The sequence below is a fragment of the Heterodontus francisci genome, chromosome 32 (assembly GCF_036365525.1).
Source record: "Heterodontus francisci isolate sHetFra1 chromosome 32, sHetFra1.hap1, whole genome shotgun sequence".
NCBI lineage: Eukaryota > Metazoa > Chordata > Chondrichthyes > Heterodontiformes > Heterodontidae > Heterodontus > Heterodontus francisci.
Genome location: NC_090402.1, coordinates 9,351,611 through 9,375,867, shown reverse-complemented (window position 1 = coordinate 9,375,867; position 24,257 = coordinate 9,351,611). Strand labels below are relative to the sequence as shown.

At 44.2% G+C, this 24,257-nt stretch overlaps 1 protein-coding gene across 1 annotated transcript in view; it reads left to right on the top strand.

The window, feature by feature from the left end:
- The window catches only part of col27a1b (collagen, type XXVII, alpha 1b), a 592,171-nt gene that overhangs the window by 68,862 nt on the left and 499,052 nt on the right, over window positions 1-24,257 (top strand). Inside the window, exon 3 of the mRNA XM_068012172.1 lies at window positions 9,148-10,568. Coding sequence (XP_067868273.1) covers window positions 9,148-10,568 — 1,421 coding nt within the window. The remainder of the gene's footprint in view (window positions 1-9,147; window positions 10,569-24,257) is intronic.

The following is a 24,257-nucleotide window of genomic DNA, read 5'->3' as shown; positions in this document are numbered from 1 at the left end:
ATTATGACGTTTCTTTATGGGTTGAAGAAGTTTGCTCTAAGCATCTTCTCCTGTTCCTTGACATTCCAAGAAAATCAGAATAAAACACTGCTAAAGGTCTGTCTCTGTTGCTCTGTGACACTGTGAGGCCGATACCGGGGTACTGCAAGTACAAAGTAGAAATTGTAGAAAACACTCTGAGGGTTGGTTTGTGTTCTGGGTTTTATGTTGGGGTGCTGAATACAAAAGCAAAGTGATGTTGTGGAATCCATTAATTAGGTCACAGTTGGAGGCATTACAGAAAGGACGTTGGAGCCACGGAAAAGAAACAGGATGATACCAAGGATGACTGGATGGGGTTATGATGAGACTTGACAAATGAGGGCGGTAATCACTGTAGCTTAGACGATTAAGGAGCAATTTATTTGAAGTGTTTAAAATTATGACTGAGTTTAAGACTAAATAGTGAAAAATTATTTCCACTACTCAAATCGGGGGCTATGAATTTAGGATTAGCACTCGAAGCTTAAAGGAGAGATTTGAAGAACTTTTTCACATAAAGGGCTATTAGAGTTTGGAATATATTACCACAAGTGGCTATTGTAGCTGAGAGAATCATGCATTCAAGACAGAATGAAATACTTGATGAAAACATTAAAGGGCACAGGGAAATGATGGAAATAATATCAAAGGAAATCCTTCTGGTGGGGGGCTAGCACTGGTTTGATGAGCCCAGTGACCTTCTCGACTGAAATTTGTGTGATTCATAATGTGGTGACATGCTGATTCAGTTTAAGAGCTTATTGTATATAACTTTTTAGCTCCATTATTCTGAAACATGGTGCTGTAATCAGCAAATGAAAATATTCATGGTGATTTTGTTGAACTGGTATAAATCAGTGCCAGAAAAAAAAAAACCATGGTTTAACCAGTCATTGCTTCAGCAGCAAAGATTCTGGTGGTTTTTGCTGTACATTGAAGCACTTGGGATTAAAGCCAGTTTGGAATGGATTCAATCTTTCATGTGCAGTACAACCAGGGTTTTATTTTCCTCCTGTAGCTCATTCTTTTGGCTCCAATACACCATTTACCTCGAAAAATGGTCAGCTTCCAGCAGTGTTTGAATCGAGCGGTGCTGCTGTTTCTAATGATCCAACACGCACAGACACAAAGTTTTCTCTTTGTGAACCTTTTTTTTCCTCTAAAAATCGAGATTTCTCCAGCTGGTCCTGAACTGTGGCCAAGATAAATAGGAGGAAAAGGACAGGAGGGGAACTTTGATTCTTTTTTTTAAAAAAAAAGCAGTCAGTACCAAATGAAGATATGGTTTTCCTCAGGTTTATGGGACCTTGTGACATGATCAGTAGTCTGAATTTAAAAACAACATTCTCAACATAATGAAACTCCGTTTCAGCTGCTTCAGATATTTAGTTAAGGGATCTATAAAAAGGCACCATAATACATGATTAAAGGTAAGAGTTTTAGGAGAGAGGGCAGGAGAAGCTTCTTCAGAGAATTCTGAAGCTGCAGAATTCCCTGCCAGGGTTAGTTTTGGAGCAGGAACTATGTCAACATTCAAGATTAGACGGGAGAGATGCATGAAGTCAAAGAAAAAGAAACTTGCATTTATATAGCACCTTTCACAACTACCGGCCATCTCAAAGCACTTAACAGTCAATGAACTACTTTTGAATGGTAGTCACTGTGGTACTGTAGGAAACGCTGCAGCCAACTTGCACACAGCAAGATTCCACAAACAGCAGTGTGATAATCACCAGATAATCTGTTTTTGTGATGGTGTTTGAGGGATAGATATTGGCCCCAGGACACTGGGGATAACTCCCCTGCTCTTCTTCAAAATGGTGCCTTAGGATCCTTTAATTCCACTTGAGACGTCAGTTTAACGTCTGATCTGCAAGACAGCGCCACCAACAATGCAGCACTCATCAGTAATGCACTGAGGTATCAGCCTTGATTTTTGCACTCAAGTCTCTGGAGTGGGATTTGAGCCCAGACCTTCTGATTCAGAGGCAGGAGTGTTACTAACTGCACCAGGGCTGACACCTTGTTGTAGGAGTTGAAGTGATGTGGGAACAGGATGTGTAACTGTGATTAGAATTATTATATGCCTGCAGAGAGGGTGAACACTGAAATGGACTGGTTGAGCTGAATAGCTTGTTTCCATGTTGTCGTCATCTAGGTATGAACAACAATGACTTTGATTTAAATAGCACCTTTAGTGTAATAAAACTCAGAGGTGCTTCACAGGAACGTTATAAAGCAAAATTTGACCAAATTCAGTGTCAAATTTAATTGCGATTAGGTCAGGTGAACAAAAGATTGGTCAAAGAGGTAGGTTTTCATGAGCATCTTAAAGAAGGAGAGGGAGGTGGAGAGATGGAGGGGTTTATAAAGGAAATTCCAGACTTTGGAGCTCAGTAAAGGCCTGCTCAGGTATACAATTTAAACCGGACCTGGGCCCGACCCGACCACATCTAACCCGAACCCGACCCAGGCCCGAATCCTCGACTACTGGAAATTAATGACGCTTACTCTTACTCTCACTCTTCCCTTTCCCTCCCTGACCAAAAGGCAGCACTGCCACTGTGTCCGACCCAGCTCAACCCGAACCGAGCCCAAATGCCAGACCCGGAAGAGTGACCCGACCCGAACCCGACACGTCGTCTGGTCCCATCGGGTTCAGGTCAGGTAGCCATGCTCTAGAGTCCAGGCTGCTGAAGGCATGGCCATCAATAGTGGAGCAATTTAAATCAGGGATGCTGAAGAGGCCAGAATTGGAGGAGCACAGATATCTCAGGGGGTTGTGGAGCTGGAGGAGATTAGAGATATAGGGAGAGGTGAGGCCATGGAGGGTTTTGAAAACAAACACGAGAATTTTAAAATCAAGGGATTGCTTAACTTAATTTAGGTCTGCGAGCACAGGTGTGATAGATCAATGGGAAGGTGCGAGTAAAGACAAGGGCAGCAGACATTTGGATGATCTCAAGTTTACGGAGGGTAAAATGTGGGATGCCGGCCAAGAGTGCATTGGAATATTCAAGTCTGGAGGTAACAAAGACATGGATGAGATTTTCAGTGGCAGATAAGCTGAGTTGGGCGATGTTATATAGGTGGAAATAAGCAATCTTGGTGATGGCACGGATATTTGGTCAGAAGTTCATCTCTGCGTCAATTATGACATGAAGGTTGCAAACAGTCTGGTTCAGCCTCAGACAGTTGTCAGGGAGAGGGATGGAGTGGATAGCTAGGGAATGGAGTTTGGAGCGGGGACTGAAGACAATGACTTCAGTCTTCCCAGTATTTGGTTGGAAGAAATTTCTGCTCATCCAGTACTGGATGTCGGTCAAGCAGTCTGATAATTTAACAGGGAGTGGAGGAGCCAAGAGAGGTGGTGGTGAGGTAGAGCTGGGTGTCCTCAGTGTACATGTGAAAACTGACACCGTGCTTTTGGATGATGTTGCTATAGGGCAGGATGTAGGTGAGAAATAGGAAGGGGTTGAGGATAGATCCAAAGAACAAAGATTCAGTGAGTGCTATTAAAGAGAAATGCCCACAGCAAAGAGTTAGTTAAAATACTGACTGCCAAACATTTTGGAGAGTTAGCAAAATAGAGTGGTTCATTGTTTTGTAAATCATCAACAACTCGAAGCTGGCTTTTCATTTATTTTGTTTTGATTCGTCCCATTTCAAATAAAACTGGTGATTGATAAAGCAACTGTACTATTCCATAAATTTAGCCTGGAAGGAAAAAAGTAATTAACTTGCAGTTCCATAGTGTTGCAAACACCAACCTTACACAAGTGCTTTCTGCTCATAGGACAGGGTTGTCCAACCTTTTCGCGTGGGTGGGGCCACATTTCAGTTTTAGCCCTTACATAGGGGGCCAGTGAGACAATTTCGGAAAGGTAAAGGCATTAAAAATTTATCTCCCTCTTAATCCTTTCTCTCTCTTTCTCTCTGACAGTTTCTGAGGGCAGGAACGCTCAGCAGATGGTTGGTCAGTTTTTTTAAAAATCGCAATTCAGTTTCACAGCTGACAGCGGCTGACATTGGGAACAGCGGTTTCCCAACTCTGGACAGATTCGGGGTTTTTGAAAAAAAGTTGGAACCCGCTGGAAAATCAGAATATGTCCGAAGTTGGGAAACCGCTGTTCCTGATGTTAGCAGCTGTCAGCTGTGAAACGGAATTGTGATCTTTTTTAAAAAGCTGGTCTGATGATGGGAAATTTCTCATCCCCAGTCACGGACCCCTGTTAAGGATGAGGAATGGCCTGGGTACAGTTTACACCCAGGGGCCGGATGGAAACCTTTGGCGGGCTGGATCCTGGCCCGCGGGCCATATGTTGGACAACCCTGTTATAGAAAATTGCACAGCTGCTACAGTCTGGCAAAAGTGCAGACTACCATCCCATTTATGTTTCTTTAATTCCATTCTTTAATTCTTACAGGGCTTGACAGGGTAGATGCAGGAAGGATGTTTCCTCTGGCTGGGGAGTCCAGAACCAGGGACATAGTCTCAGAATAAGGGGCAGGCCATTTAGGACTGAGATGAGGAGGAATCTCTTCATTCAGAGGGTGGCGAATCTTTGGAATTCTCTGCCCCAGAGGGCTGTGGAGGCTCAGTTGTTGAGTATGTACAAGACTGAGATCGATAGAATTTGACATGTAAAAAAAAAAATCAAGGGATACGGGGATATTGCAGGAAAATGGTGTTGAAGTAGAAGATCAGCCATGATCTCATTGAATGGCGGAGTGGGCTCAAAGGGCTGAATGGCCTACTCCTGTTCCTGTTTCTTATGTTCCATGTGGCATTGAAGCAAGTGGACTGGTACATGAACTGTATGAATTTAACACATTGCGCTGGTGTCAGCCCCTGGAATGCACCTTACTTCATTCAGGAATGACGTGCAACCAAATTGGTCAGCTGTTCACAGTAACCAGAACGGGAGGTTTTTTTTCTATATTGTTGCTCCATTAACCCAGGAAGCAAATGACTTTGTATTACGTGTGAAGCCATTGCCTACTAGTGCATTGACATCAGCACGGGTACTCATGCACTAAAGAAATTCCAACTAACTGTTTCAGACATTTATTCAATGAGTATCTGAGTCATGCAGATCAGATAGGACCTACATTTTATCTGTGTGCTGTGCTGGGTTAGGTGATCTCAGCAGAGGGAATGGTACCAGGCCTATAATTAACCTTGGCTGTGGGTTAGGGAGGAGTTAATTTGCCAGAATTTGTTCCGAATTGCTTGCCCATTGATTTCTGCTGGATAAAGGCCTGTGTGATTATCAAGTGCGGGCAGAATGGGTTTTTGCGGTAATGCCCATGCAGTCAAATAGCTTGTCATTATTCATGATTGAAGCATCCATCATTAAGAATAGGGTGGACAAAGAGGAAACAGGAAATATATCAAATGTCAAAATTTTATCTGGAAAAAGTAGAAGAATAAAGAACCAGCATTGACAACTGCAATCTTCATTTTGGCATTGCTGAAATCACAATGCGTCAATTAACACAGGAAAATGAAATAATGTGTATGCATTATGGATTTTTTGAAAAGAAAATGCAATAATCAGTTTGCATGAAATTATCCAAGTATAAACTGACAAATATAACATCCATTAATTTTTACGATTGATATAAAATGGATCTATAGCGAAGATGTTCGACAAGCCACATTGCCATCTTTATCATCAAATGAAGATTTGTTTTCAGAGCTGAAGAATGATCAGTTTTGGGAAGAATCACGCCTTCTAACTGCACAGCTGGATTAGTACAGCACAGGTGTTCCACAGCTCATGGAATAAAAGGGACAGTAGTAACATGGATGTGAAATTGGCTGGGTGACAGGAAGTAGAGAGTAGTGATTAATGGATGTTTTTTTGGGCTGGAGAAAGGTTTGTAGTGGAGTTCCACAGGGGTCAGTGTTGGGACCCTTGCTCTTCCTGATATATATTAATGACCTTGACCTTGGGTGCACAGGGCACAATTTCAAAATTTGCGAATGACACAAAACTTGAAAGCATTGTGAACTGTGAGGAAGATAGTGTAGAACTTCAAAAGGACATAGACGAGTTGGTGGAATGGGCGGACAAGTGGCAGATGAAGTTCAATGCGGAGAAATGTGGAGTGCTTCATTTTGGTAGGAAGGAGATGGAGAAACAATATAAAATAAAGGGTACAACTCTAAAGGTGCAGGAACAGAGAGACCTGGGGGTTTTTGTGCATAAGTCATTGAAGGTGGCAGGACAGATTGTGAGCGTAGTTAATAAAGCATACAGTATCCTAGGCTTTATTAATAGGGGCATTGAGTACAAGAACAAGGAGGTTATGTTGGGTTTGTATAAGACACTGGTTCAGCCTCAGCTGGAGTATTGTGTCCAGTTCTGGACACCGCACTTTAGGAAGGATGTGATGGCATTGGAGAGAGTGCAGAAAAGATTCACGAGAATGATTCCAGGGATGAGCAATCTCAGTTATGAAGATCGATTGGAGAGGTTGGGACTATTTTCCTTGGAAAAGAGAAAGCTGAGAGGTGATTTGATAAAGGTATTCAAAATCATGAGGGGTCTGGACAGAGTAGGTGGGGAGAAACTGTTCCCACTCGTGAAAGGATCGAGAACGAGAGGGCACAGATTTATAGTGATTGGCAAAAGAAGCAAAAACGACTTGCGGAAAAACCTTTTCACGTAGCGAGTGGTTAAGGTCTGGAATGCGCTGCCTGCGAGTGTGGTGGAGGCAGGTTCAATCGAGGCATTCAAAAGGGAATTAGACTGTTATCTGAAAAGGAAGAATGTGCAGGGTTACAGGGAGAAGGCAGGGGAGTGGCATTAGGTGAATTGCTCATTCGGAGAGCTGGTGCAGATGTGATGGGCCGAATGGTCTCCTTCAGTGCTGCAACAATTCTGTGATTCTGTGTTTGCTGGAATAGGATATGAAGAACAGAAGTTGGCCATTCAGCACTATGAGTCTGTTCTGCCATTCAATTAGATCATGATCTGTACTTTAACTCCATTTACCTGCCTTTGATGCATATCCCTCTTACCTAATAAAAAACGGTCGATCTCACTTGAAAATGTCAATATACCCAGCATCTACAGCTTTAGGGAAGACAAAATGCCTCATTTCCAGAACACTGCATGGGGAAAAAAAGACAGCTTGATTTTGCTCCAGAATGACCCAACTCTAATTTTAAGATTATCCTCATTATTCTAGATTCCCCCACCAGAGGAAATAGATTCTCATTTTCTCAAATCCTTTTATTATTTTAAACGCTTCTTAACCTTCTAAACTCAGGGGAATATCAGCCAAGTTTATACAACCTGGCCTTATAATTTAACTCTTAAGTCCCAGTATTGTTTTGGCAAACCTGTGATGTACCCTCTTCAAGACCAACATGTCTTTCCTGAGGTGCGGTGCCCAGAACTGAACACAGTCCTCCAGATGGGTGTCATGATGGCTGATTGTATGTATGGGCTTGAGTGTTAAAGACTATACAGTACTTGGAAGAGAAACTGAAAGGAACTCTCTCTACTCTGGGGAGTCACCTGGCCTGGTGGGGTTGTTGTAAGGTCAGATAGCACGTAGCAGCAGTGAGAAGGAGCCTCCATTAAAAGCTTGTTAAATCTTTGTTAAAGTTAAATGTGTGACTTCAAGTGTGATTCTTCCAGCCTGTGATGTGACAATGGCGTCTGGCCAAGACTCTATACAACTGAAGCCTTCCTTCCTGCCCTTTGTATTCTGACTGTCTGTCTAGAGATGAAGACCAACGTTCCATTAGCCTCTTTGATTACTTTTTGTACCTGTGCATTAGTCGTTAGTGATTTGTGCACCTAAATACCCAAATCCCTTTTGCTCCTCCACAGCATCCAGTCTGTATTAAGAAAATATTCTTGTTTGCCCTGGATCCAAAATGGATAGCCTCACATTTCCCCGCATTGAATTCCAACTGCCACAATTTTGCCCATTATCTTAATCTGTCTATGTCCTTTTGCAACTTGCTGCTCCCATCTACAAAACTGACTGTCCTCCTAACTCAGTGGCATTTGCAAACTTGAATATACAATTCTCTACTCCTTCATCCAATGCATTAATATATATGATGAGGCCCCGGTACAGATCCCTGGGGCATACCACTTGTCACATCCCACCAATTGGGGTACACGTCCTTTACCCCCACTCTCTGTCTCCTACTTCCCAATAAATTATCAATCCACGTCCCAATTCTATACAGTCCCACTTTTGCTAATATTGGGCATATTTGATAATGGACCTGTTAGTTTATCACATGGATATTTCTTTTAAGAGGCTTCTGTATAAATTCTGACACATTTTACACAATGAGTGTTGACACAGCATATTAAGCTATGTTCCGCTGACTACCTTCCTGCAACAACATGTCAAGCTAGTTCCTGGCAAAATTTATTGTGTTGTCAAAAAAAATCTGTTATTAACATTGCAATTTTGCACCATGCTAAAGCTGAGAGTGCTGTAGGTTTTTGTCCAGTATTAGGAAAGCAGTGTAGGATTTCCTCGATAGCTGTCATTGAGAAATCAAGATAAAATTATTTCAGACATTCGGTCAAGTCTCACTAATAAATTGTGATTTTGGGTGAGAATCTCCTGAATGCAGGAGGGAGGTTTGTGCTATGCTGGATTGATGCACAACAGTTAAAATAAACTATTAACTCACATATTTTGATGTATTTGTCACTGTAGCTCAAAACTCATACTGAAAAATTGTACATAATTCACTTTCAGCAGTGAATACTCGATTTTGGGAGAAAAACTTAACCAAAATAAGCGAGAAATGTTACACAGGGAAATTATTATTTCGACCAATTTGTATTGCAAACTATTTTAAACTATTATTGGCACTTATTTGGGTCTGATGCTCAGTATAGCAATGTTCTGGCTACTTCATAAACTATACAGTCTGATAAAATCAGCAAAAGAATTGCCATTGAGAGAGTTGATCCACAAAGAAATATGACCTCATCTGGACTTAACCAGTCTGCAGAATAATGGCCTGTAACGTGGAAATGTTCCCAGATAGGAATTGAACATGAAAAGATGTGTGCAAAAATCTCATCTGTATAGACTTAATTCTTAACGTCTTTCTTTCTTCATTTTATCTTTCAGATGTGGACATTCTCCAAAGGCTGGGCCTTACTGGGAAAAAAGCACAAACACTGTCATCGCCATCTTCTACGACGTCCCACTCTGTTCCTCAGGGGGTCATTCCTTTTAAATCGGGCGTTATTCTCACACAGAGAGCTCGCATCAAAGCACCTGTTGCCGCCCTCATTCCTGCCTCGTATGGCACGAACCTCGCCATAGTTTTGAGCTTGTGCTCGCATCGCATCAACAATGCTTTTTTATTTACTGTTAGAAATAAGAGGAAAAAACTGCAGCTTGGTGTGCAGTTTATACCAGGCAAAATCATTGTGTACGTAGGACACAAACAGTCTGTATATTTTGATTTTGACGTTCATGATGGCCAATGGCACCACATGGCCATCAACATCAGAAGCCGAAAGGTTACTCTATATACTTCTTGTGGGAAGAACCGCACTAATGCAAATTTGCATTTCAAGAAAGAAGATTCTTTAGACCCAGAAGGTTCTTTTCTTTTGGGAAAAATGGACCAACACTCAGTACAGTTTGAAGGAGCCATCTGTCAATTCGATATTTATCCCTCAGCCAAGGCAGCTCATAATTATTGCAAATACATAAAAAAACAGTGTAGGCAGGCAGATATCTACCGGCCGAACCTTCTCCCACTACTTCCTCTTTTACCACGTTTTCCCAATTCCTCGACCATCTCTCCTCCTCCATTTATTCAGCACAAGAGGACTGGAAAGGATGACAACAATAAAGAGAGGGCAGTTTTGATGGGCATGGCTCAAACAATACCGAACCTCAACACCCAGACCAATAAACGACCAGCTTTTGGTACCAAAACCCTGCCCACCATGCTGCCAATACCACACCAGAGCACTGCCACCTCTCAGCTGCAGCTGGCAACCTCAACACTACTCCCAAACGCTGAGTTTCTCCAGTTCCCTCTGCCTATCAAACTTCCAACCACAGTCCCTGCTATGATGCTATCTCACGAAGCTCCAGACAAGTCAGTGGAAAAGAATGACGCAAAATTCAAGAGGCAGCAAGGACAGATTAGCCAAAGCCCTTCTGACAACACAACCGAGCAAAACGCCAATAAGAAAGCTACAGCAACTGGAAGTGTGACCGCAAGTCCAACATCAACAAAGCCAGCGGAAAAGAAACCAGAACACCAGTCCACCAAGAGTCGACTTGTGGCCCAGAAACCAACCTCAACAGAATTTGTGGAAAAACAGCCACAAGGACAGACCAAACAGCCAGCAGAAAAGAAAACTGAGCCAAAACCAACAACAACTCCATCGTACTCCAGAGATACCTACACTGTTCTGTCTGTAACACCTGCTGCCACAGATGGATATCAAACCTTTGGAATGGAAAGTTTTACCGTTGATCCAATGTTGCAAGGATTTATAGGTATAAAAGGGGACCCTGGACCAATGGTAAGACTCATTTTATCTGCATTATACTTAAAGACTATAAGTTTAGTGTTTCTTTTTGTCTTCTGTACATCCTGTATAACACTTCAGGCATCACACTTGATATACAAAGCATCTATCACACTTATTGTACCTCTTTGAGTCAAATTTCATCTTCATAAAATGGTAACAGCTGAGTATGTAGACAACATACCAGTCGACAAGTAGCAAGCAGGAATGCAAACTACCAACCATAAAATCAAAATAGGTAACCAGCAGCAGCCGCAATAAATACGAAGAAAGTAAACCAATCAAATCACTCAAAATATTTTTTGAAAATCCTTTCAGCTAGCATCCTGGTTCCTCCACTAAGCTGAATGCCACACGATCATTACGAAAATCAAATTTTACATGAAAATGATTGAACCTGTAAGCCCAGTAGCACTTTTCTTGCGTTGTCGAACATTTTTCGTGTTGTCTTTATCTAAAGCCTAGGATTTGAATTTATTGGATTCCCAGAGATGTCATTCTGTCAGTTGAAAGTTCACTCTAGGGCAAATTTTCCTCTGATGATACTTGAGCAGTGCCTCTACTATTTGATTAATTTAACCCCAATGTGTAGTTTTGGTTTGCTAAGGGTTAAAACTCAGGTTTTGATCATGTAGCCTTTACAAACTGCCCTCTTTTCCCAGATCTGGCTTGAAATTCGTGATGTGGGACTAAATAGTACACTGCTCTGTTTGATATTCTCTATGTAGCACCATGTTAGTTAAACTGCGGAAGAGAACTCACTTATTAGTTGTAAACTGCATTGCCATGTAAATTTAATCAGTTGTTCGAGAGTACAGAATATGGGAAGAAAGAACAAGTGACAGACACCTGTAATTATATTTTGATTTCCATGGCAAATCAGTGCCAATTAAACTCAAAAGCACTTTTTTCAAATTAGACTTTGCATAAACAGGAAACAGACAGGGTATGGAAGAGGGGATATATATTAAGTGGTACAATCCAATTATGTGCTAACCCTACCAAGTAGAACCTGACTCTTGTTTATTTGCATGTTGTATTTTATTTGTATCATCTGTGGCTCAGGTGGTAGCACGATTGCCTCTCAGACGGGCAAGTTGTGGGTTTCAGTCCCACTCCAGAACTTGAGCACAAAGATCTAGCCTGACATTCCAGGGGAGTGCTGCGCTCTGAGAGATGCCGACACTTTTGATTGAGACCTTAAACGGAGGCCCCATCCGCCCTCCCAGGTGGACGTAACAGATCCCATGCACTATTTTGAAGAAGAGTAGGGGAGATCTCCCCAGTGTCCTGGCCAATAATCATCCCTCAACCAACATCACAAAAACAGAGTATCTGGTTGTTATCACTGCTGTTTGTGGGATCTTGCTGTGTGCAAATTGGCTGCTGCATTTTCTACATTACAAGAGTAACTGCACATCAAAAGTGCTTCATTGGCTGTAAAGCGCTTTGAGACGTCCAGTGGTCATGAAAGGTGCTATATAAATGAAAGTCTTTCGTTCTTAGCAGGCTATTTGCCACTAGCTTTTTGAATTGTTGTTTTTACCCATCCAGTTAACGCTAACAGGAAGTGTAGGGAGCTGGATGTATTTCTAATTCATTTACTTACAGGCTGTCGGAATTGTAGAATCTACGGCAGTTACAATGTTGTTTAAAGAGAAGCAAGATAATACTAAAGCCACATTAATACTGAAGGATCGATTGCACCTAAAATTGTTCAGAATCTGACCTCCATTAAACAATAAACGGGGGAGATGGCATAATGGTAATGCCACTAAAGATGTAATCCAGAGGCCCAGGGTTATTGCCTTGGGGGACACTGGAATTGAATGCTAATCGCAGTACCGGTGCCGTGAAATTATCGTCAATTGTTGTAAAAATCCATCTGGTTCACTAATGTCCTTCAGGGAAGGAAATCTGCTGTCCTTACCTGGTCTGGCCTACATCTGACTCCAGACCCACAGCAATGTGGCTGACTCTTAACTGCCCTTCTGAAATGGCCTAGCAAGCCACTCAGTTGTCAAGGGCAATAAAGGATGGCAACAAATGCTGGCCTTGCCAGCGACACCCACATCCCATGAAAGAATAAGCATTATGTAGAACAATAATGCGAGTGTAATGTAAGAAGGTTTCATCCTCACACATAATTGAACACTCTGCAGGATAAACCATAGAGTGGACTCAGCACAGGACCACATATGTGCTCAAAAGATAATGTTACCCCACTAGAGTAGGCTAGTTGTGTAAGTAGGTTACATCTGCCATGACAGAGGTTGTAGGCCCTAATTGCCCTTGACAACTGAGTGGATTTACACTCAGGTCATTGAATTTAGAACAATGAGCTGAAATCAAGGTATGGCAGTGCAGCTTTAACTAGATAATTCATAGCAGCATACAAAATGGAAGCGGAAAAAGGCCCATCAAAGCTGCCTCACTCAGGCAACAGTATAAACACGTACACCGTTGACTCACCCTCTAATCAGGCAGGCAATCTCCTCAGAAAGCACCGAGTGAAAAATACTGTGGCCAATTCAGGAAAAACTCAAGGAAATTCCTCTTCCATTCTCTAAGGCAATCAATCAAAGAGCAAGGAGATTTTGAATATTTTAGTCCCATAGTCCTTGCAGTTGTCACAATATCACAACTGCAGACCTTGGTAGCATCTCTCAATATCTCCATCCCATGAAACAAACACTTGCATTTACATAGCACCTGCCACAACCTCAGGACTTTTTGAATTGTAAAAGCAAAATACTGCAGATGCTGGAAATCTGAACTAAAAACAAGAAATGCTGGAACCACTCAGCAGGTCTGGCAGCATCTGTGGAAAGAGAAGCAGAGTTAACGTTTCGGGTCAGTGACCCTTCTTCGGAACTCCCCCACTTTTTGAATTGTAGTCACTGTTATAATGTGGGAAACACAGCAGCAAGTTAGTGCGTAAATAGCAATGTATTAGTGCCCACCTAATCTGTTTTCTTGTATTTGATAGAGGGATATATATTAGCCAGGAAGCTGGGGCGACCTCCCTTACCCTTCTGCAAGATAGTACCATAGGATCCTTTATATCCAACTTAGAGGCAGAACAGGGGTGCAGTTTAACATCTCACCTCCAATGTTGCAGCACTCTTCTAGAATTTCAGTATATATTTTCATGCTAGGTCTCTGGGGTAGGAATTGAACCCACAACCTTCTGACTTGGAGATGAGCGTACTATCCATTAAGCTAGTACTGGATTAGGTACATTGTGCACCTCTAAAAAGGTCCCCAGTGAAACATCTCATTATAAGGCTGAACAATCCTAGTTTTTCTTTACAGCTCTTCCCTCTGACACTAGGGGCTGAATTTTCAGGGATGGGAACAGAGGTGAAGAGGGCCCAAAAGTACCAGACGGCATGCCGGTTTCCCAAAGCCGTTCCTGGCACTGGTCATGCTCACCAGGGCAGGGAGCCAATCCCCAATTAAGGCCAATTAAGGTGGTTGAGCACATCAATGGCAGGGGGGTGGGGGGGGGGGGGGGTTGATATTTTCACAGGGGCACATGGGCTGCTCGCACTGTGTAGGGCGGACCAGGTGAAGGGAGGCTGGTGCACAGTGGGGAGCCAGTCATGGCCATCTAGGGTATTACCTGGGACCCATTACAGGGTGAACGCGCCAGCCCCGAGCTTCAGGGGGGCAGGGGAGAGGACTGATGGGCAGGATAGATATGGAGGCCATACCCTCAGCAGAGGATCCACCACCAAAGATGGAGCTACCTCGACAGGGCCAAGAACCAGTGCTGCAGGTGACTCCGACTCTCCAGGCAGATGGTCAGACATCTGTGCCCTCTTGGTGGAAGACCTTACAGTCTGCAGCACTGCTTGCGCTCACCATGCCCTGCCAGTCGCTGTCAAAGTCACTGGCCTTGAACTCCTTTGCTTCTGGCTACTTCCAAGGATCAACTGCAGACCTTGGTAGCATCTCTCAAGTGGCTGCACACCACAGCATCTCACAGGTCACTGATGGCCTATTTGCCAGAGCTGGATAGTACATTCGGTTCACGACAGATGAGGTCCCGCAAGCACTGGGGCCATTGGATTTCGCTGCCATCGCTGGATTCCCAAGGTGCGGGGCATCATCAATTGCACCCATGTAGCAATCAAGGCCAAAAGAGCCGAGTCAGTTTCATCAACAGGAAGGACTTCCACTCTCTCACATTAAACTGGTCTGCAATCGTAATGAGAGCTTCCTCATGTCTACGTTCACTTTCTTGGCAGTTGACATGACGCCTTCATCCTCTGCCATTCCAGACTAATGCAGATCTTCACTCCACCCCCAACCCAAAGTTTGTGGATGGATCCTAGGGGACAAGAGATATCCCTTGAAGAGGTGGCTACTGATTCCTTTACGAGAGCCCCAGATGGAGGCAGAGAAATGATGCAACCAAAGCCACCTGCTCACTAGGACAACCATTGAGCAGGCCATCGGGCTTCTGAAGATGCGATCCTGGTATCTCGACCAGTCAGGAAGTGCCCTGCAATACACTCCTGCCAGGGTCTGGGTCATTGTGGTGGTCTGCTGTACTGTCCATAACATGGCTCTCCAGAGAGGTGTGGACCATGAGGACGGTGAGACCCTGGAAGGAGACAGCTCATTGGAGGAAGAGGAGAGTCAAGAGGTGGGAGGGGAGGGGAAAGAGGAGAGGGAAGATGCAGAACACAGAGGTACTCTGGCGGCACAGGGTGTGGCTGGGCACAGCGTGGGATGCCACGTTTTCATCAGGATGCCATGAATGCCAGAGATCATTTTATTCAGGCACATTTCAACTGAGGCCTTCTGACCCAGGATGAAGGGTATGGCATGCAAGCCACTCTGAGGTACCTGTACTAACACATCCATTGAAGACGCAGCCTGGAACATCTGAACTCTTACTGTCAATGAAGGAACTACATCTGTCCAAAGGTTTTGCCATCACTGTCGAGGAACTCTTGATCTCCTTCACCTCCTCATACTACTTTTCTTGTGCCGCCATCAATAAAAGGAGTCTAGACGTGTGGCTTAAAGTGTCATTATTAATATAGTGCTCAAAAAGGAAAACAGTGCACACAGATACAATAAGAAGACACCCAGTGAGCCACTCAGTGCTCCATGCAAAGCGCTGGCCTTCATGCTTGGCCCTTCTACGTGGTTCTCCCCCTGTGACCTCTGGGGAGGTGGAGGCAGCCTGCACGCTTGTCTCTGGCTGCAGCTGAGATGCATGTGGTGGTTGTCCTCGTCATGGAGCTGCTGGTGGTGGCATCTCCAGAGGCTGTTGCACCTGCATCATTACAGGGGCAGCCTCCGTCACTTAGCCCTGCTGCACACAGGCTCCCACTGTCAGAGGAGCCCAGGAGGCTGAAGACTATGAGGGCGCCTGTGAGGAGTGGCACCCTCATCCTCTGCCCTTGGTGGGCAGTCTAGATGGCTGGAGGGGAGCACCAGTTGGGGTGTAATTGGCATCCCCTCCAACCATCTCCGTGCCACCAGTGCCAGCGCCCCGTCCAGGCTACATTGTGAAGTATGCATCCTGCATACGTCAGTGTGTAGTTCCTGCATGCACTCTAGGCGCTGCCGCATATGGCTATCCATGAGTTTGGCCACTCACTCAATGGAAGAGCTCATGCACTCATACCCCTTAGCCATTGTGGCGCACATGAGCTGGATGGTTCCCTCCATTCTCTGCCCACAACTCTGCACTGCCTCAGGGAACTCCGACATGTGGGAGCACATCCCCTGCTACTGGTCTAGGTAGAGCCACCTTTTCTGGGACCCCTGAGGCCCTGCATCAGAGCCCAGCTGAGCAGGGCCTCTGTTTGGCCTCACTCCTCTGAGGGAACAGCCCATAACTATCTCTGCCTCTGGACCTCCTCCTGCATACTAGTGCTGTGCCCCTCATCCAAGGTGAGAGTATCTGCACTGGTGGACTGTGTGCTTGTAATGTGTGACAGTGCGTCTTCTGGCTTTTGGTTGTCATCTGGGACCGCAGAGGGCGAATGAGAAGGTCTCGAGGGTTGGACATCTGTACCTGTGGAAGACACAAGAAGAGATCTTGAGAGCTAGCCTTGGAGAGCTAAAGCCTCTGCAATGCTGAGGCTTCCCAGTGCACCTCAATGTTACACATGCGGTCAGACTGGGTGGAGTGCAATGCACCCTATTAATGTGCATTTTGCCCTCTGTAATTACCACCTCCACCATGAGTGCCCATTCCACCAGGGTCAACTTCCTCCTGGTCTGCAATCCTAGCTATTTCCATGGCGTGATCCTCTATTGGTCTAATGATTTGAAAGGACAGCACCCCTCTGCCAGTTTGGGCCCTTAAACGGGCATTACGTGCCCGTTTCTCCTGCAAGGACGAAAGAGAGTGAGATAAGGCACTGCTGTCCCCTATGGCCAATTCATTGGAGGGTGCGTGTATCAATGGTGACAGGTCCTCAGCAGCACCATGGCTCAGAGCCATTCTGCGGGGTCTGTAAATGACCTTTGCACATACTCCCTCCCATGCCCAGGAACAGCAGGCACCCAGAGGCTCCTCAGCTGGTGCGCCTGCTGGAAGGCGAATACCCAGAGGCCTGCCCTGAGGGTTTGGGGTTGCACTCACCTTGCCAAGGTGTATGAGATTATTGAACTCTTCCTACAATGGATCCAGGTTCACCTTATAACGCAATGGCCGCTGACTGTGGCTGTGATCTTGACCCTGGCCTGTTTGCTCCTCCTGTCACCCTCTGGGAAGTGGATTTCCTTCCCCTCCCTCACAGCCTCCAGAATGACCTCCAAGTCGCTGTCCGAAAAACCAGGTGCCAGGCGTCCGGCTTTCCTGTGACATCATGGAAGACAGCAATCCAGGCCAATGCTCAATGGGAATCTTCTCTGTGCTCCCTGCACCAGTCACACAGTAGCCATAGCAATCAGGCCCGCACTTTTTTCTTTGTTCGTTCATGGGATGTGGGCATCGCTGGCTAGGTCAGCATTTATTGCTCATCCCTAATTGCCCTGGAGATGGTGATGGTGAACTGCCTGGCCTGCCTCCATTTCCGTCCTCGCGGCCACTAATTGGATGTCAAACCCATCTCCACACTAACGCAAATGATGACTCAATTCTGTTTCTCCCCCACCCATCCCCGGAGGCAGGTACAGGGAGCAGTCTGGACTTCCGTTTCCTGCCTCCGTTGCGACAATCAAGCCCAACGAATCAGCAATGAATAGGTGCTGTCCTCTGCACTGTGCCTAGTGTCTGATAGCCTCCTTATTTCATGGCCACTCTGTGCACTCTACCTGAACTGCAGCCTGTCAAGAGTGCAGTACAACCGACTTAGCAATGTATCCCAGCATCTATCTGTGTGTTGCTGCCCCTTGCTGTTTGTACGTGATGACTGATGCATCAAATAATGAAGTGAAGCAGAGTGGGAGGAGGCTCGTGTGGAATATAAACACCAGCATAGACCAGTTAAGCTGAATGTTATTGTTTCTGTGCTGTAAAAATCTATGTAGTTCTAAGTGACACAACTAGACCCTTTGTTAATTTTTCCATTGCAAATTCTATCCCATGCCTCATATTCTTCCGATGTGCAGTATTTTTATACAGGTACTCTTCGATTTCATTGATCATAGGCTCCTTCTGTGCTCTGAGTCTATCATGCCTCTGTGAAAGAGCTAAACAATTAGTCCCACCCCACTGCTCTTTCCCAATAACCCTGCAAGTATTTCCTTTTCAAATAATTATCCATTTCCCTTTTCTAAGTTACTATTGAATCTGCTTCCACGGCCCTTTCAGGCAGTGCATTCCAGATCATAACAGCTCACTGCGTAAAAAAAAAAAAATTCTTATCTCCCCTTTGGATCTTTTGCAGTCTCCTCAAATCTGTGTCCTCTGGTTACAGACCCTCCTGCCAGTAGAAACGGTTTCTCCTTATTTATTCTATCAAAACCTTCCATAGTGTTGAACACCTCAATTAAATCTCCCCTTAGCCTTCTCTGTTCCAAGGAGAAACAATTCCAGTTTCTCCAGTCTCTCCACATAATTGAAGTCCCTCAGGTCTGGTACCATTCCTGTAAATCTTCTCAGCACCTTCTCCTAGACTTTAATATCCTTCCTAAAGTGTGGTGCCCAGAATTGGACACAATACTCCAGCTGAGGCCGAACCAATGATTCATAAGCCAAGCTCCTTTCTTTTGTACTCTTTGCATCTATTTATAAAGCCCAGGATCCTGTGTCCTCTGTTAACAGTTTATTGATGAATCCGGATTTAGTTTGCTTTTCAACTATTGAAAACTGGGTAATGGGTCTGTTATTGCCAGATATATGTGTGCCAACATTCTTAAATATGGGAACGACATTTGCCTATTTCCCATCTGTTCGAACCTCTCCTGTGTTCATTGATTTCTTCAAAATATTTTTTGTCAATGAATCACTGATTTTCAGTCCAGCTAGACTGTATGCTTCATTAATATCAAAGCGTCAGAACCCACATCATTTCTTTATTGTTCAATGACATATTGTTAGTATCTTTCCTGTTAAGTAGCTATAAGAAGAAGTCATGTAGCACGTCAAATATTTTCTCTGTTCATCCTCATGTGTCACTTATGGTTTTAAATTTTACTCTGTTCTTTTGCTGTTAGAATCTTGGAAGAATTTGTTGGCATGTTTTGTTGCTGTATCACTTTCCAGTTTTCCTTGGCATCCCATCCTCTTTTTCTTTTTGACCTGCTTCTGTATTAACTTGTACTAAGCCCAATATTAACTGCCCCGTCTTCCTACAAGCTTTTCAGATTTTTTTTTAAATTAATCAGCCTTTTAGTTTTCCTGTTGTTCAATTTATAGAGTGTTTTTATTTACTTTGGCCTTGTTACAAATCCACATCATTATTTTCTTGAAGGCTGCCTGTTTATCCTCATGGCACATCCTTGACTAATGTTCCGAAGCTCAGCCTCCATCGCCCTGAATATAGTGTTGTTCTCAGTCAGATTAAATATTGTCTTGTTATAGCCACTATATGGCTCAGCTACTTTCTTACAGCTTGGCTGAATGGCAGTACCCTCCTCTGTGAGGAAGAAGGTTGTGGGTTTAAGCCTCTCCCCAGGATTTAAGCGCATAAGCCGAGGCAAACTCTTTAGGGCAGTACGGAGGGATTTGTCAGAGGTGCTGGTCCTGCAGTTGAGGTGCCAAACTGAGTGACCATCTACTGGTGAATATAGTTGGCCCTATTTGAAGAAAAGAAGGGGAGGTCTTCTGGCCAATTTCTACCCCACAGCCAACATCACCAGAACCGCACTGCTGTTTTTTTGCAGGACCTTGCGGCATGCAAATTGGCTACTGCATTTGCCTACAAAACAGCAGTGACTATATTGCGTAAATAATTAATTGATTGGGAACTCCTTTGGGACGTTCTGAGAATTTGAAAGTTGTCCGCAACTTGCTGGTCTAATGCAGATGATGCCTGGCGGCCAATCTCCCACCTCAGGCGGGTGTTCTAATCGCACTGCTCGCTTTGCACCGTAAGCTAACGCGAGTTAAAATTCTTCCACCAGCTCTGAAGAAGAGTCATATCTGACTCGGAACTGCAACTCTCTTTACTCTCTCCGCAGATGCTGCCAGATCTGCTGAGTATTTTTCGTACTTTCTGTTTTTATTTCAGGTTTCCAACATCCACAATATTTTGCTTTTATTGAATTTCGTCTCTGCTGAGTCAGAAAGCAGTTATAAACTGCACTGACAAAGTCAGAATCATCTCCACGTTGCACTTGATCACCCATATGATGATATCATTGTAAAATGATGCATCATTTTTCTTATTTTGGAAAGTCAACCATTTATATTGAAGAAGTTATAATTTTTTGTACTTGTGCATGGGCTCCATTGTGGCCCCAATTAGTTTAAATGGTGCAAAAACAAGAAATGCTGGATTCACTCAGCAGGTCTGGCAGCATCTGTGGAAAGAGAAGCAGAGTTAACGTTTCGGATCAGTGACCCTTCTTCGGAACTGACAAATTTGTCAGTTCCGAAGAAGGGTCACTGATCCGAAACGTTAACTCTGCTTCTCTTTCCACAGATGCTGCCAGACCTGCTGAGTGAATCCAGCATTTCTTGTTTTTGTTTCAGATTTCCAGCATCCGCAGTATTTTGCTTTTATTTATAGTTTAAATGGTGCTCAGTTTAAATGGCACTACTAGCTATTTCTATCATTATCATAAGCCACCAGATATATTTCTAGGTACAAGCCTATCACTTCTGTACTAGCTCTTTTTATAACCAAAACAATCCCAATTATTGACAATCTATATTTTGTTTCTCTTTCACTTTTCAATGAGCAAATCATTACTTTTTCCAGTTTTCTTGTATGTCATACTAAATGTACACCTGATACGACTATCTCGCCATTCTGTTTCTATTGGTTATTTAATGCCATCTATCTGTCTTTAAGATTTTTAGTGTAGCTACTTCCTATCTCATTTACCCCTCCTTGGACAATTACCTCTATCATTTACCATACAATTCAGCATATAATTCAAAGTGTGCCTGGAAAAATAACCAGCTAAAGAGATTTTATGCAACAAAAACCATTTGTATTTATATAGCACCTTTAATGAAGTAAAATCTCGCAAGGTGCTTCACAGGGCTATTACAAAGCAAAATTGGACACTCAGACTCTTGAGTTCCCCGCCATATCTAATGCCAGTCTTCAGCCAATTCGATTCACTCCACATGATATCAACAAACGGCTGAGCGCACTGGACACAGCAAAGGTTGTGGGCCCTGACAACATCCTGGCTGTAGTGCTGAAGATTTGTGCTCCAGAACTAGCCAGGTTCATAGCGAAGCTGTTCCAGTACTGCTACAACACTAGAATCTACCCGACAATGTGGAAAATTGCCCAGCTATATCCTGTCCACCAAAAGCGGACAAATCCAACCTGAACAATTATCGCCCCATCAGTAAAGTGATGGAGGATGTCGTTGACAGCGCTGTCAAGTGGCACTTACTCACCAATAACCTGCTCACCGATGCTCAGTTTGGGTTCTGCCAGGGCCACACAGCTCCTGACCTCATTACAGCCTTGATCCAAATGTGGACAAAAGAGCTGAATGCTAGAGGTGAGGTGAGTGTGACTGTCCTTGATATCAAGGCAGCATTTGACTGAGTGTGGCATCAAAGAACCCTTGTAAAATTGAAGTCAATGGGAATCGGGGAAATCTGTCCACTGGTTGGAATCATACCGAGCACAAAGGAATTTGGTTGTGGTTGTTGGAGGCCAATGATTTCAACCCCCGGACATCGCTGCAGGAGTTCCTCAGGGCAGTGTCCTAGGCCCAATCATCTTCAGTTGCTTTATTACTGACATTTCCTCCATCATAAGGTCAGAAGTGGGGATGTTCGCTGATGATTGCACAAGGTTCAGCACCATTCATGATTCCTTAGATAATGAAGCAGTCCGAATCCATATGCAGCAAGACCCGGACAATATCCAGGCTTGGGCTGATAAGTGGCAAGTAACATTCATGCCACCCAAGTGCCAAGCAATTACTATCTCCAACAAGAGAGAATCTAACCATCTCCCCTTGACATTCAATGGCATTACCATTGCTGAATTCCCCACTATCAACTTCCTGGGAGTTACCATTGACCAGAAACTTAACTGGACCAGCCATATAATTACAGTGTCTACAAGAAAAGGTCAGAGGCTGGGCATGTTTGTATTAAATACTGGCTAGATGGAAAACTCTTTAACCTTAGTCACCTCCGTGCCAAAAATAAACTGACCACCATAGACATACATGATCTACAGTTTGCGGATGACTGCAGTGTTGTCCACTCTGCACCAGATTTGCAAGTCGCTCTCTATCTCTTCAATTTTGCATACAAGAGACTCGACCTGTCCTTGAATGTTGCCAAATCAAAACTCACTTCAACCCACATCTGGTCAGCCAAATATTCTACCTTCCCAAATATGATGAAGGAGAGACTTTGGAATATGTTGAGCATACCTTGGCAGCCACCTCTCTCCAAAAGGCCACCATTGACTAGGAGACCCAACACAGGATCAGCTGCCCCAACACAGCCTTCGACAAACTACAGCAGTGAGTGTTTGACAACAAAGACCTCCGCAAGTCAACAAAAGTCCTAGTGTACAGAGCAGTTGTTGTCACCACACATCTGGCAGTGAGACCTGGACTGTGTATCAGTGACACATAACAGTGCTAGAGAAATTCCATCAGCAATGCCTCTGTCGCATCCTCTGGATTCAATGGGAGGACCATCGAGCAAACACTAGTGCCCTTCTTGAAGCCAGCTCCACAACATTCGGGCAAAACTCCTGCCAAACCAACTTTGATGGACTGGACACTGTTTCCGGATGATGGAAAACCATCTCCCCCACCAGGTCCTGTTTTCTCAACTCTCAAATGGCCAGCATTCCAGGGAGGACAAAGAAAACACTTCAAAGACACTCTGAAGCTCTCTTTTTGAAGTGTGGCAGCATTGATATTGATGACTAGGAGGAGCTTGTTACCAATCATTCAAAATGGCGACAACTTGTCCATCAAGCTGCATCATGCTTTGAGTCCAAATGCCTTAATGATGAGACAGAGCGGCGGCATAGAAGGAAAGAAAAGGAAGCAAATCCTGCACTCTGGATCCCACTATCCCATGTGCCCAAAGATCTGTGGGTCGAGAATCGACCTATTCAGTCACCCACGGCAGAAGCTTGTGACCTAGTGATCTTCGAATTGAGGGACAGCCGACGATAAGAGGCTGGGCATTCTGCAGCAAGTAACTCACCTACTGACTCCCCAAAATCTTTCCCACCTACAAGGCACAAGTCAGGAGTGTGATGGAATACTCTCCACTTGCCTGGATGGGTGCAGCCCCAGCAACGCTCAAGAGGCTCAGCATCATCCAGGACAAAGCAGCCCACTTGATCAGCCTCCCATCCACCACCTTCAACATTCATTCCATCCACCATTGGCGCACCTTGGCTACAGTGTGTACCATCTACACGATGCAACTCAAAGTCTCCTACAACAGCACCTCCCAAACCTGCAGCTTCTACCACCTAGAAGGACAAGGGCAGCAATTGCATGGGAACACCACCACTTGCAAGTTCCCCTCCAAGCCACACACCATCCTAACTTGGAACTATATCGCCGTTCCTTCACTGTCGCTGGGTCAAAATCCTGGAACTCCCTTCCTAACAGCAATGTGGGTGCACCTACACCACACGGACTGCAGCGGTTCAAGAAGGCGACTCACCACCACCTTCTCGAGGGCAATCAGGGATGGGCCATAAATGCTGGTCTAGCCAGTGATGCTCACTTCCCATGGATGAATTTTAAAAAAACTTTTGCTACTGTCATGGCAATTATAAGTTAGTGATATTCTTCTACTTCCATTCACTGAGCTGGACAGGATGTTGTGACTATCAGCAATTAATCCTGCAAGGCATCTTTTCCCATATATCTGCAAATCCACCGGAATATTCAAGGAATTTCAAATCCTTAAAAGTTCAAAATAACCGCAGAAGAAAGCCACAAAGTGTATTTACAGGCCTGCAAGAAATTATGTTGCAGCTTTAAAATGATATTTTTTTTACAATAACTGCAGAAGTTATGTTGTGGCAGTATATAATAAGGCATGTTAGAATATTTTGCCCTTTTACAAAAAAAATGGTTTGAATG